Source organism: Xenopus tropicalis, chromosome 1 (assembly GCF_000004195.4).
Source record: "Xenopus tropicalis strain Nigerian chromosome 1, UCB_Xtro_10.0, whole genome shotgun sequence".
NCBI classification, from domain to species: domain Eukaryota; kingdom Metazoa; phylum Chordata; class Amphibia; order Anura; family Pipidae; genus Xenopus; species Xenopus tropicalis.
This window is the reverse complement of record NC_030677.2, coordinates 65872234-65888196: the sequence shown is the minus strand read 5'-3', so window position 1 is coordinate 65888196 and position 15963 is coordinate 65872234. Positions and strand designations below refer to the sequence as shown.

Here is a 15963-nt window from a genome sequence, read left to right as displayed (position 1 = left end):
AAGGAAAATGTAATTGTTGAGAAAGGAATTATGCCCCCTTCAAAATGTATAACGTATAACAGACATCCAAATAAATCTGAGGCTACTAGGAAAGAAAATGAACAAACCACAAAACCACATCCTTACTTAGTATGGTAACCTAGGGCAAGTGGACAAATATAAAAGGAAAGAGTAGATTTTGGAGTGATTGCAGCAAGCAAATATTAAATCCAGACTTTAAAAACACAGCAGAGACGTTATTTGACTGAATATTTTCCCCAGTCAGCTTTTAGTGCTGTGGTACCTTAGCAACTGTCTGCATTAAAATGGAGAAAAGGCATCCAAATGTTCATGCTTGCTTGGTTTTATGCTTTGCAGCATTATAGAAGGGCTTGCTAATATCATTAGCATTATGAAAATATAATAACCACACACCCACACTATGCCCTAACAGTCTGCTCTTCCTTTAGTCCTAAAATCTTACAGTCTGTATGCCGTAATCTACTTTCCAGAGACGTTTCATTACCTCCAGAGACAAAATGCAGAAGGAAAAAATATAGGAATGCTCGGAACTTCTAGCCAATAATACATTTATATAACAACAAAATATTATGTATTACTTATAGGAAAACCTGTTCTTCTTCCACTAAATCCATGCCAAGATACACAGATTTTAGTCCCTATCCACTACAGCAAATGTTGATTCTCTTCAGAATAGACAAGTGTAGACTTATAGTCACAGGACCCCATAAACGTTACTGGGCACGCAAAATAGTCCGGCCTTGTCACTAACAATAATAATTAAACAGCCCTTTTGTGCCAGCTGCTGCTTTGTATTTTAATGTAGCGGCAATAGTTTTTCTAAGATGCAACAAATTACAATTAAGTATGTATAAATTTGGATTGAGTAAGTCTGTGTAAGGGTATGAACTTCATCTCATATGGGAGTCAATAGCTATGGCAAGACCTTGGCTAATAGATGCAGTTAAATTATTATGTGGTGTTATAACATATAGTTTTAAATTCAAAGTGAAACATGCAGGACATGTAAAGACACAATAGGGTTGATCACTAAAGGTCGATAAGCATTATCGCATGCTTTTTTGCGTTAAAATTGACGCGAAAAAAAACTCAGCACGATTCGCTAAAGTATTATCGCATGCGCTAAGTTGCATATCGCGTGCGTTAAATATCATGCAACCGAATGCGTTAATTATAACACATTGCATTAATTTGCGCGCAGAAATAATACTAACGCATGATTCACAAACACATAGATGCCCTAAATATCGCATTAGTCTGTGCGAAAATTAACACCTACTTGGGGAAGGCGGTAGTTATAGAAAAGTACAGTTCATGAGCTTTTGGCAACACAATATGGACTTTGCTGTGTGATTTATTTAAGTATGTGTTGGCCCTAGAGTGATGCAGCCTCCAGTTTGCAGGAAAATGGTCATTTTCAGAACAGTAGTTTTCCGAAAGTAATGGCGTGTATGGCTTATATGACGTGTGTTTTTTCGCACATGGCGACAGTTTATGCGCGATGCGTTAATTAGCGCACGTTGCGTCAAATACCCCACGAAAATAGTCTTCGCGACTTAAATAACGCAAACAACATCGCGTCTAAATTAACACAAGTATCCTTTTAGTGAATCGTGCATTAAGATGTGAAAAACAAGACGCAATAAAATATTTAACGCATGCTATAAATAGCACTCGTTTTAACGCACCTTAGTGAATCAGCCCTAATGTATTTCCATTAAGCATGAATTAATCAGAACTGAGTATGGTATCATCAAGTACATGAACTTTATTTTACATGGGGGTCAATACCCATGTCAAGGCCTTTGCCAAGTTGCGGTTATCTTGTTATTTGCTGACCTATAAAGGGAAAAAAGGGTCACATGTTCAAGAACAGCCAGTCCTATGATAAGAAATCCCACTAGACACAGGCAAGTCTTTGAATAATAAAATATGTGTTTTTTCTAAAATGCACCTACATTTGGAGGTATTTTTTATATGAATACATGTGTTAAAAGGCAGTAATATTAAATGTTGCATAGGCTATATGTAATATTTTGTAATTATTTATAAAATAATTAAATGTATTTTTTTTGGGAATATATCTAAACTGAATAGGAACCAAACCTAATGTGATCAATTACTTCTATTACATGTGTATAAAAAAAAAAAAAAAAAAGTTAAACAAAGCATTTGCATGTGAAATAACTTCCAGGCCACTTCCAGGTTTATACTTATTGTATAGTTCAAGGTAGGCTTTGCAAGTAAGATGTTAACCTTAAGGTACAGGTTGTGTGACCTTTTCAGTCCAAGCCTTTTTTGGAGGGCCAGCTTTTGATTGGAGCCCCTTTTAACAACAAGGTTGCATATATAGGAATATATATCTCCAATTCTCACCAAAGCTGGCCTTCCATCTTTGTCTCCCACACTACTCTAGGTCCTGATGGGGAGTAAACCCAACATCAGCACTGCCTAAAGGGCTATGGTACATGCTATGGTACATGGGGCATATTTTCCATTATCATGTTTCTACTGGTAGAGAAGTCCATTGTCATGTATTCTTGCTGTTAGAGGAGTTCTGGGGCCAGTACAGCCTCAGCCTGTTTATTTGAATAAGGAAATGTGACAGTGCTAAATTTCTACCCAAAAATACTCTAGTGAGTTTTTTTCCAGCTGAAAAGTGCCAGTGCTGTGGCACACATCTTCTGTTCAAGGGAATGGAACTCAGTGGCTTCAGGCACTTCTCTAGTAGAAATACTCTAGTCTAGAGCAAAACATCCCACATGTCCTAAACAAATACACAGAAAAATTGTGTTGCTTCGGTATTATTAAGATTTCATTGTTATCTTCGACTTGTTTGTTTTTTTTGTCTTAAAAATCCCTAAATAAGGATAAAATCCTTGTAGGGTGGAAAACCATATTAAGATTTAAGCCATACAGATTTAGAAATACAATTACAAGTTGCTGTTTAAAACAAAATATTTATTGCAGAATATTGGCATTAAATGACAGTAATAAAGGAAACAGACATATTGGTTTAGTTTTATATGGACTTTGGTGCTTCATGATTGGAAAACATCCATTTGTAGCTCTTTCCAGGAGAAAAATATAGGAATTGAGTGGAAACATTTTGCTTTTATTTTAAGATATGTGATGCAATCCCAGATTTAATATTTGGTTCCTGAATTGGCCAGGGGAACCGTTTACAGACCTTAAAAAGGCAAAATACATCTGTGTTCAACATTAGCCCCATAAATAGGGCTTATATTAAAAAATATGTTATGCCTTTTGGTTTAATCAAAAACATTCTTTGGTTTTGTTATTTTTAATTAAACATTGCACATGGTGAATGAACTTTTCCCAATTCACTCTTGAGAGTTAAGTGTGTGTGGGGGGAAGGGGTTAATGTTGCTCATGTTGCCCCCCACCACTTTAGTCTGTCTTCCAGTTGTCCTTCTTGGTAAAATACTGCAGAGTAAATGCATGTAGGGATAGCTCATTAAGTCATAATGATCTATTATTTTCTTCTCCTGTTATATAACTTGTAGGCTGAAGGCACCTAGGGAAGTTTCTCAGCTGCCATATTATCTGGAGTAGTCTCCAAGCCGCTGCAGCTGCCACCCCTATATTCGGATCATGAAAAAAAGTTCATAGTGCTTTCATTTTTACCCTTCCTCCCTCCTCTGGTATTACAAAGTTAAATAAATAAAAGAGTTTGTATTGTATATCTGTCTTTGCTGCCAGTGTATTATGGTGTCCATACACAGTACGATCCACTTGTTTAATAAGCAAAGACAAAGAGCATTGTAGGTGCTAGGGCCAAATGATCAAGTTAAAATTGTGGGTATATGAGCCGTCGGACTGAGGACTGCATCAAGGACCTGAATCGGCAGCCAAAATCTTCCCATGGCTCCCCTTTAGGCTTATAGATAAGGAGGAGGTCATTATACAGGGAGATTAACTTTGGTAGTGGGAATCTGATGTAATGACTTTTTCTTTTCTTTTTCCCAGAATTGCTTTGAGAGAGCCAAGGGTTTAAGTGGAAATAAACCTGTTGTTCACTGTTTAGTACATCAACAGATATTTTTTAATATGAAAACCATAATTGAAACCCACTTCAGTTATAAACTTTTTTTTGCTGGCATGACTGCTTCTCTCTGTGTGCATGCCGATATATGAGTTTATGCCGGTTTAGGGGCTTGTTGCTAAGTGTGGAGTGGCACATTAGGAAAAAAATTAGTTGCATGATGATGTGGGTCAGTGTGTCCTTTAACCTCTTCCTAACCACAGCATTGTTTTTATTTTTTATAGACTTTAGGGAGTATATAGTCTTGCCCACTTAAGGTGACATCGACCATGTTGTATATTTATGTTGGCCAGTCCAAAACAGGTTGGGGTGAATTATTAGAAATAACATGTAGCTTTCAAGGCTTTTATTCCTGCTTGCAGTTATACTGGAAATTTGTCTCAAAATATATAATTGAAATTTAAAATAAACAAAGTTTGGTTGCACACAATGTCTAAGGCATCTGAGCTTTAATAATTTGCCTTCATCTGGTGGATATTAAGGCCTGTGTACTGTTACAACTCGTCTGCCATTGCCATTGGGCGTCTTCAGATAATTAGCTTAAAAATATGATCTGCGGTCACAATAGGGAAGATATTTCTAGTATTTCCTTTGCCTGCAGCCTGTAGCTTTCCCCGTCCTATCCAGCTGGCCTCCTGGAATGTTTTTATTGATATTGTACCGTATCCTGTTCATTATGAATGTGCCACATTACAGGAAGTCTGAATTGCAAATATTTGTGATTCTGTTACAGGGCCTGGGGATTGAAGGCAGGTGTTCATGCCCTTTTATAGCTTGTATTTTTCCCTCTTTTCAGGCACCAGATGCTGTATAGTACAGTTTTATTTGCTGGGCTGTTAAAGCGTATCATTATGCCCGAAGAACATTTAGCAAAAGGTGTCCATTGTGCTTATTAAACCTTTGCAGCTCTGGCATTAATTGGGGCAGTTTTAATCTTTTTTGATTATTTTAAGCACCTCTATGCATAAAAACATTGTTTTAAAGGACTGATATATTTTGAAAGCATAAAATAATGTGTATAGTATTTTTTGCTTAGTGAAACAAAACTCTGCCAGAGGAGTGATTGGATGAATAGTATGGTATGCCTTACTTACAGTATATGAACAAATAACCCGTATAACTAAGGCTTTGTGGGTACAATAATATTTCATTTTCTAAATATCTAATTTTAAGTCAAATGATCAGAGGTCCAGTGTACATGTACATTTGTGCATGTTTTTGTTCTGAATGGAGTCTTGGCTATGTTTCTGCAGCAAATATGTTGACCTTCTATATTGGTATAACAGGTGTACCAGATAGATTTGACATCTGGCTGGTAAAAAGGTAACTTGATGCCAGTGCTATTAATAGGGAAGAAAGATAACAGGGAAGGCCATATATTTTCCTGAATTTAGCCAGGAGCACATGGCCATAAGCTATTTAAAGGGGCAGTTTCCCTTAACATCATTTTCATTGTGTGGACAGTGGTTTTAGCAATTTGCAGTTAGTGTTAGTTTTTCTTTTTCTTTTTTTGTTTTGTTTTTTTCTTTCTAATTATTTTAGTTTCTTTGCTGAGCAGCTCTCAGACTTAGCATTTAGACAGAAAACTGGTTGATAGTGGTTATTTACCTTAACAAGCAGCCAGCAGTTAGAAAGGCAAAATGAAATATGATTAATAATGGCCCTATATAGAAAGAAGAGCAATAAAAATAAAACTGGAGCCTTGCAATCTTTTTTTTTTGTTTCTGGGGTCTGTGACCTTGACAAAAAATTATCATTGCAGACTAGAAAGGAGACTATTGAGGCTAGTAAATCCAATACAAAATAAAAAATGAAGACTGATAGACAAGTTGCTAAAAATCACTCCATCATTAATATACTATGAGATAATTTTACACTTTTTAGTACTTTTTTGAACTTTTTCATGCTTTGGTTGCGAAAGCACACAGGCATATATATATATTTAATATATTAATATGTATATATTTTTATAATATGTACATTACATCCAGGCACAAAGTACATCCTTAGTCTTCCAAAGTCATAAAGTGGCTATAAATGGGCCAATAAAACTTGCAGACCAAGTAGGCACCTTATTGACCATGTATGGGTCCCTCAGAAGGACCTGTCCAGTTTGAAAATCCCATTGGACAAGGACTGAATTGGCACATAGATGCAGACACTTTCTGTTGGTACTCCTTAGGCCTGCTGTATGGCCAACAATCGGATTATCCCAATTTAGTCAAACATATAGGTGGCAGAATTGCAAAATAAGCGATCTTATAATGTACAGCCAGCTGTAGGCCTCTAGCACATGGGGCATTTTCTCCACTGTTGCCTTGAGGTAGAAGAGATGCACTAAATCCCAGATTTGTTTTGGGATTCAATTGAATCTGATCTTTTTAACAGGATTGGAATTCAGCCTAGTCCAAGATTACATGATTAAGAAAAATTGCTAAATATTTTAACACACGGATTTCTTCCCTTATCGTTACTATAATTTGCCCAAATAAGGGTTCAAATTTGGTTCTGGATATGCCCAAAAAAAGTGGATTCAGGGCATCCCAATTAGGGAGAGAACAGTTGCAGTCACCCCTCCTAATGGCCTGACATTCTAATGAGCCAATTCATACCCATTGATAGACAGACTTTGAGCATGAGTGTTTTGGCATTTTAATCAAATAATTCAAATTTTTTTTTTTTTGTGTAATAATAAAACAGTACCTTGTACTTGAACCCAGCTAAGATTAATGATTACTCTTTACTGGAGACAAAACAATACTATGTGATTTAATTAATGTTTAAATGATTGCTAAGTAGACTTGAGGTATCGAGATCTAAATTACAGAAATATCCCTTATCCGGAAAATGCCGGGTCCAGAGCATTCTGGATAACAGCACCATACCTGTATTAGCAAATTCATTGCTAATTAATATCACATAAAAATAATTGATTACTTATATGAATGCGCTGACCATAATTACAGTTAATAATAAGTTAATAAATTGCAAATAATTACTGTTTTATATCAACTATTCATTAGTATAGTAACCCACAAGATTTATAGCAGATTATGCAGGTGGCCTTAATGAGCTCCAAAAAACTCGCAGCTCACAAGAAATGATAATAAAATTAGCTGTTACATTTGTGTAAATAACAAAAAAAAAATTGCATCCCTAATACGTTATGAGGTATAGTCAAATTTTCTGAACTTCTCTAAACACATTGTGCCATTACATTCACTTTCTATGTTTAAAATATGATTCTAAGAAATGTGTGGCAGTTCTGGGAATATTGTTAGAAGAGGCAGTGTATGGTAGGGGTTCTGTTGGCACATTTAAGTAGGTAGGTTTAATTAGTGATGTGACAAATGGTTAGTTGTGCCATTCTTGAAATGTAAAAGAAAACTGTCACTAACTGGGTCTTACCAGAGTAAAGGTGGCCATACACGTCAAGATCCGCTTGATTGGCGAGGTCGCCAAGTGAGCGGATCTTCTCCCGATATCCCCACCTATAGGTAGGCGATATAGGGGAATTTAGGCTAATTTGGTTAGGACAAACGATTGAATTATAACGATGGTAATAGGCGCAGTCAGTTCGAGGACTGCATGAAGGAGCCGATGCGGTCCCCGATCTGACTGAATTTTTTAACCTGCTCGAACGATATCTGCCCGATTTTAGGCCAGATGTCGGACGGGCAGGCCCGTCGTTGCTGCCCCTACATGGGCTCATAAGCTGCCGAATTGGTCTAAGGGACCAATATCGGCAGCTAGAATCGGCCCGTGTAAGGCCACCTTAAAGCTGGATTTTTGCTTTCTGATATTATAGAGATTGTTTTTGCTGTTACAAGCTGTTTATGTATGCAGAGTACAATGTACGCCAAGTCATAGTGAAAACAGTTATCCGTTGTGCCCTCTAACTGTCACCTTAAAGACATTTTATTATGATTTTTATGTTGTTGCTTTTATTACTAAATGACACTGTCTGTATTGCAAATAATTAATTTTTTTATTTAAAATGTTATTCTTGAAAAACATCTCCCTCTGTCTCCTACTCAGTGTATCTGGAGGAGTCATGGTGGACTTGTGTGTTTTACTAGTCTAATTTTTAGCAAGAAATTTGCAGTGCAGCAGTAACATGTGACTGAAGATTATCAGAGCACAAGTCACATGACTGGGGGCACCTGCGAAACTAAGATAATTCTAGTTCAAATTTTAAAATTAAATATAAAAAAATCTGTTTGCTCTTTTGAAAAACAAATTGCAATGGAGGATTCTGCTGAAGGAGCACCATTAGCCCTGATGCATTTTGTAAAAAAAAAATGTTTTCCCTGACAGATCTGCACATTGACAAATATAATTATTTGCTCAGTGGTCCATCCTCTGGATATAGCTCTTCAAACAATGTAGTAAACACCAGCTAATTAAGAGACCTGAAGAAGAAAAAACTTCTGACATTGTTTCAATAGTCAGAATTAAAGAAAATACATACTAATACTGCTTTCAACTGTAGTTATATTTTTCAATGAATATTTTTCATTATTGTACATTGGAAAGTTGCATTACAGTGCATTTTTAATGTAAATTGAGAAAGCTGATAAAGTGTTTAAATACCTTTACCAGGATATATATGGATATGGGTATTTAGCTATTATTAGTTGTTAATTATTTGATTTTTGTCACAGTCTTATTATAGATCATAATTCAACCCTGTATTTATCTATGATACAGTGGCTTGCAAAAGTATTCGGCCCCCTTGAACTTTTCCACATTTTGTCACATTACAGCCACAAACATGAATCAATTTTATTGGAATTCCACGTGAAAGACCAATACAAAGTGGTGTACACGTGAGAAGTGGAACGAAAATCATACATGATTCCAAACATTTTTTACAAATAAATAACTGCAAAGTGGGGTGTGCGTTCAGTTCAAGGAGGCCGAATACTTTTGCAAGCCACTGTATTTTGACAGAATTTCTGACAAAATTGTCTGTTTACTTTACTTTACCCATCTGTATATTGCTTTACTTTGTGAGCTGCTACATTTATAGGCAAAGGAATCTGCATGTTTACTGTGGTTTGTTGCATGAGGTGAATGATAGCATTACATTTAAATCCACAGCTCTGCAAATTATCTTTAGATTGTAAGCTTTTCTGGGCAACTCACCCCAGTATTCTGTGTATTGGATTTATGAAAAAACTGGGCTTGCCAGGGTCCAAAGTTTAGAGACGTTATTTACTCAGCGTTTTCTATATTCCTTTAACCAATAGCAACCATTTAGTTGGGCTGCTGGAAGAAAGTAAACGTTATCCATTTTGATGTATATTGCACTAATTAATAAAATGGCACATTTTAGCATCTACTGAAGCACCACCTCTGTGAAAGCAAACATCCGATTGGTTGCTATGGAGTGCTATACAGGTGCAAATTTTTATTATATTATTATAATAATCTCCCCTTTTGTAGGTTACAGAACCTACAAAAGGGGAGGTTATTATAGTAATATAATAAAAATTTGTGTTCACCGGGGAAGCACAGACCCCTGCACTGGTCTTCGACCAGTCCCTCTCCTTCTCTAACCATATTAATAACACTGCCAAAACCTGCCACTTTTTCCTCCGCAATATTGCCAAGATACGCCCCTTTCTTTCACAAGTAACAGCTAAAACACTAATACATGCCCTTATCCTTTCCCATTTAGATTACTGCAGTCTCCTACTAACTGGCCCCCCAGACTCCCACCTCTCTCCCCTGCAATCAATCTTTGACTCTGCTGCCAGGATCCTCCTGCTCTCTCCTAAGAGGGAACCTATTCAGCCTCACTTAAGCTCTCTAACATGGCTGCCTGTTAAGCAAAGGATAGCTTACAAAATCCTTCTGCTAACATTCAAAGCCCTTTACTCCTCACTCTTCACTACATTTCTTCACTGGTCTCTCTGCACGTTCCAGGTCGTCTCCTCGGCTCCTCTCAGAGCCTCCGTCTTTTTACACTATCCACACCCACTGCGCTCTCTCGTCTTAAACCTTTCTATTTCGCTGCTCCTTATGACTAAATAGAGTGCACCTGTGTGTAATCTAATGTCAGTACAAATACAGCTGCTCTGTGACGGCCTCAGAGGTTGTCTAAGAGAATATTGGGAGCAACAACACCATGAAGTCCAAAGAACACACCAGACAGGTCAGGGATAAAATTATTGAGAAATTTAAAGCAGGCTTAGGCTACAAAAAGATTTCCAAAGCCTTGAACTTCCCACGGAGCACTGTTCAAGCGATCATTCAGAAATGGAAGGAGTATGGCACAACTGTAAACCTACCAAGACAAGGCCGTCCACCTAAACTCACAGGCCGAACAAGGAGAGTGCTGATCAGAAATGCAGCCAAGAGGCCCATGGTGACTCTGGACGAGCTACAGAGATCTACAGCTCAGGTGGGGGAATCTGTCCATAGGACAACTATTAGTCGTGCGCTGCACAAAGTTGGCCTTTATGGAAGAGTGGCAAGAAGAAAGCCATTGTTAACAGAAAACCATAAGAAGTCCCGTTTGCAGTTTGCCACAAGCCATGTGGGGGACACAGCAAACATGTGGAAGAAGGTGCTCTGGTCAGATGAGACCAAAATGGCACTTTTAGGCCAAAATGCAAAATGTGTGTGGCAGAAAACTAACACTGCACATCACTCTGAACACACCATCCCCACTGTCAAATATGGTGGTGGCAGCATCATACTCTGGGGGTGCTTCTCTTCAGCAGGGACAGGGAAGCTGGTCAGAGTTGATGGGAAGATGGATGGAGCCAAATACAGGGCAATCTTGGAAGAAAACCTCTTGGAGTCTGCAAAAGACTTGAGACTGGGGCGGAGGTTCACCTTCCAGCAGGACAACGACCCTAAACATAAAGCCAGGGCAACAATGGAATGGTTTAAAACAAAACATATCCATGTGTTAGAATGGCCCAGTCAAAGTCCAGATCTAAATCCAATCGAGAATCTGTGGCAAGATCTGAAAACTGCTGTTCAGAAACGCTGTCCATCTAATCTGACTGAGCTGGAGCTATTTTGCAAAGAAGAATGGGAAAGGATTTCAGTCTCTAGATGTGCAAAGCTGGTAGAGACATACCCTAAAAGACTGGCAGCTGTAATTGCAGCAAAAGGTGGTTCTATAAAGTATTGACTCAGGGGGCTGAATAATTACGCACACCCCACTTTGCAGTTATTTATTTGTAAAAAATGTTTGGAATCATGTATGATTTTCGTTCCACTTCTCACGTGTACACCACTTTGTATTGGTCTTTCACATGGAATTCCAATAAAAATGATTCATGTTTGTGGCTGTAATGTGACAAAATGTGGAAAAGTTCAAGGGGGCCGAATACTTTTGCAAGCCACTGTATATTGCATTTTCTAGTGAAAGGACCTGTTCCCAGAGGTACTGACAGCAGGCCAGGAACAAAGTTCCAAAATATGCTTGCCTATGTCTGTGTCTTTGCACTTAGCACTCTTCCCTACCATCTGTAACTGAGCACTTGTAAAATGATCCATAAAAAGATATTCAAACTGTATGAATTTGTTTCTGTAAGTCACCCTCCTAGATTGTAAGCTCTATGGGGCAGGGACCTCCATCCTCTTAGCTCTGGTCAATTTTTAATGCAACTGTACTTTGTATTTATTATCATACTTGTTTTTATTTGTAGCTATTATAGTAATGATCCCCTGCTCTATATAAATAAAAGTATTCATACATACATACATACATACCTGTTCTTAGAACTTAATTTAAGCTCATTTTTCATTATGATGGTATGGGTGTCCAGTTCAGCCTTGGATAGCAGCACTTTAGCTTGGTGGTCCTTGAGAACAAGATCCAGTAGTTTGGATTTTTTTTGCTGCTGTAATTTGGCAGTGGCTGTAGCATTTGTTTATTACATCTTCCCTCTGCTCATTTTTTTTTATTGATGAAGGCATAGATCATTTATGAATGGTTTCCTTTACAGGTATGAATGCTTTGCGGAGAACACACAGAGTACTCTCCAGACCATCAGACAGAGAAATGGCCGGGTCGGTGGTAATTACTCTAAACGATTTCCTACAGGCAACAAATGAAGTTAGGCCCAGTGCCATGAGGGAAGTTGCAATTGATGTGCCCAATGTAAGTTACTTCTAGCAAACACTCAAACCCATGATTTGCCTTTCTAGTTCGATTTCTTACATTATGTAGCTTTTGAAGCTACTAGTAAATTTTTTACTTTGCAGTTCAGTTCGGTACAGTAGAGCATAGGAGCATTCCGATGTCCTGGGCCCCTAGCATCAGAGGGGCCTTTAGTGTAGCAACTAATGGATGATTACTACACAGCCCTTTTTAAAAGATGCCAGGTGATATCACCCATTATAGTTGGTGCTAAGTGATGCCACACTTTATGAGGGAATAAGGGGTATATTAAGTTTATATAACATTAAAACTGTATATGCTACTGTAAAATCTAAGAATAGCTGAAGAATCCTTGGAGTTGCATGTGCAGCATAAACGTACTCGCCTTATGCCTTTTTATGGTCCTAGAGCTTATTTGTGCCTATTAATATTTGTACATTTTGCATGTATTCTTTTACATCAGAAATTTTCTGCTTGCAGGCCCTAGCTATTGTGGAATTTCCGCTTCCAGCATTTGACTTTTTCTCTACAGGGCTGCCGGCTGGACTTGCCCCTCCTCAAATTAGATGCTTAGCCTTCTTGCATCACCAGTAACGCCCCTCTGCTCACACTTTAGTTTAAAAAATAAAATTATATCCTATGAATGTCGCCTTATCAGACTGGGTGAGAGAGAAAAAAAACAAATTTCTTTCAGAAATATAAATTCTTTTTCCCTTCTGTATAGTTTTAAATTCCTGTAACCGGATGCCCTGAACATAAACCTCTTGGCTTTCCAGTGTGCACATCTGGAGATGTTGTTGCGTGTCTAGTCATTTCTGAGCAATTAATCCTTGCAGACTTTTCTGCGTTAAACTCCTGTTCAGGAAAGACTCTTAAAGCTAGTTAAATAAGCAGGTGATCCTGATGTGTTGCCATTTGGAAACAGTGGGATTAAGTTTCCTTTGTGGAAGTGTTTAAAAAGTGTGTTAGCTATTCTATTTGACATTTCAAACCCAGAAATCTAGAAATATATGAGATTACATATGTACCAGAGACTGGCTTTCAACCTAATATATAGTCAACACAGTGATTTGTTAGCAAATATATTTATGGTTTTTAATGATCTGGATAATTTTGCATTGAGACCATTATGTTGGCTCATACATTCATTAAAAGATGCATCAATATGATTGCCATCTAGTGTCTCGCTTTTGGATTGCTTATGAAACTGCCGTCAGAATAGAAAAGAGTTTTCCAATACCTTAAATAGTATGTAATGTTGTATAAAATAGTGTTATCTTAGGTGGAGGTAACAGTTTGCTTTGCTTATGGAGGACACTTTTCGTGCTGGCAAGAAGGAGTATAATTTCTCATACTCATGTGTCACTTCTTCCTTTCTGGCAAATAAATAGCAGCCCTGTGTTATATTTTGAGAGAATTTCTAGATATACACTCTGGAAGAGTTCAGGTGTTTCACAAGACACAGGGAGGAATTAAAGACATTGCGAATCTTATAGTTTCCTTGCTGGCATAATTTAGCAAACAGAAAAGGCTTAAAACTACATCTGCTTCCTCCCATTAGAGCTTAAAGGGAACTGTCTGACCTAGATAATACATAGTTGGGTTAAAAAAAGACCAAAGTCCATTATGTTCAGCCCCTCCAAAGGAACCCAAAAAACCTGTATCAGCAATAGTTCCAGAAATATCTAGGGCAAAACATATGTATTTATCCTTAAATTTCACACTAACTGGCCTTAAAGTTAAGATTTCAGGGGTATGTAGTCAAAGAGGCCTTTTGCGGATCACTTACTTACTGTAGGTGTTCTCACAGTGATATAATTTAGAAAGATGTAACTACCTGGTATTACTTGTGGCTTTAGCCACCAATGCTGAAAGTGTTAATGGGTAAAATAGACCATATATAAGCTTTCATTTTCATATAACATGTCATTGTTGAAAAAAATCATTATGGGCCCACAGGGCAATTTGCAGTATTTATTTAGTGATCTTTTAAACACCAGGTTTTTTTTTATACACGATTGGGTGCTGCTATATTGCTTTGTATAGGTTGTAAAAAAACACACTACTCTCAAGTGGTCCGAAATAATGTTATTTATGGAAGCAGAGAGAAACATTTCTGTTCATATACAAATTTAGTTGTGTGTAGAAGTATATATCTCTGCATAAAATAAGTTGTTCTCCCAGACTAAGCTGTGTGTTTTATGGCAATTAATTGGAATATGAATGTATTAGTAGCTTATATTTATATGCAGATTTTTATTTTATTTTTTATTTTAGGTATCATGGTCTGATATTGGAGGCCTGGAGAATGTGAAACTGAAACTAAAACAAGCAGTGGAGTGGCCATTGATGCATCCAGATTCATTTATTCGCATGGGGATTCAGCCACCAAAAGGAGTGCTGCTTTATGGTCCACCAGGCTGCTCAAAAACAATGATAGCGAAGGCACTAGCTAATGAAAGTGGGCTTAACTTCTTGGCAGTTAAGGTAAGTAATAAGAAATTCAAAGAAATGTATTTCTACAGGTTTAGGTACACATCATTCTTTTGTATTGGTCTGGAGCTAAGGCTGCTTGAGTTTAACAAAAATATCATAAGGCCTCTTTACTAAAAGGTGACTTGATCATTTGATTGAAGAGTCAAATAGAGACAATTGCTTGTTTATAAGGGACAATTTAAAGGAGAAGGAAAGGCTAAGTTTAATTGCTTACCTTTTACCCCGGGCTGGTGCCCCCCAGTGATTTTTACCTTTACTTATACTTTAAAGGCTTAGTTCTATTCCTAGAAACTTTTCAGCTGGTCTTCACTTTTTAGTGTTTTTTTTTCTGTTACTTGCCTTATTCATCTGCCCCTTTCCAACTTTCATATGGGGGTCGCTGACTCCACAAGCCAAAAAAAACCTATTGCTCTGTGAGGCTGGAATGTTACTTGTAACTTATCTTGTTACTTATCTTTCTGTGCAGGTCCTTTCCTATTTATATTCCTGTTTCCAATTACCAAATTTACCCTAGCTACCTAATAGTTGCTGAAATTCCGAAGTGGAACAGCTGCCAAATAAAAAGATAAAATAATTATTTAAAAAACAAAAAAAATGAAAAGGCCAATTGCAGATTATCACTGCCTACACATTAAATTTAAAGGTGAAATGTCCTGTTAAAGTAGCTAGAAGCCTTCATAGACTGTTTAATCTTAATAAGAGTATGTTTGCTAAGGGGCCATATTTTGGATTGTCAGAAAACTTTTTACCCTTTTTTACTTGCTTGGGGCTTTCTGTTCTTGATTCCATCCTCCCTTACTCTACCCATAGTTGGTGGATCATTTTAATAAGAGCATAGGACACCTTCTGGGAGCTCCATGTATAAGGTTAATAGTTCAGAAAATAAAAGCTCCCCATTATGTCCACCACATGTCTTCACATTTTGATTCCAACAGCTCTTCTAGGATAAAAAGTGACTTATTTTATTAAATTAGTCTCAAGCACATTTGCTCAGCTAATAATATTAATAGTAATATTAAATAGCTTCACATCTATAGCAATGCCTTTACCTACTACTGCTATCAGGGAATGATGCAGATACTAAAACACACTTACCATTTATGTTTTTAACCTTTTTCAAATGCTTAGGTAAATTTCTCTCAGTCATGCAATATAAGCCAAAAAAAGCAATACTTCGCATTTCCAGTCGATATCCGCCTGCGCTTGGAACTCCAGACTGGATTTGAATCCATTGTAGGGCCCCATGTATTAGTCA

The 15963-nt window shown here is 37.3% G+C and overlaps 1 protein-coding gene across 2 annotated transcripts in view; it reads left to right on the top strand.

Annotated features, from left to right (window-relative positions):
* Window positions 1–15963, top strand: part of spata5 (spermatogenesis associated 5) — a 231069-nt gene that overhangs the window by 35674 nt on the left and 179432 nt on the right. For both annotated transcript variants that reach the window (XM_004911116.4, XM_012955572.3), the window contains exons 10-11: window positions 12058–12212; window positions 14490–14699. In XM_004911116.4, coding sequence (XP_004911173.2) covers window positions 12058–12212; window positions 14490–14699 — 365 coding nt within the window. The remainder of the gene's footprint in view (window positions 1–12057; window positions 12213–14489; window positions 14700–15963) is intronic.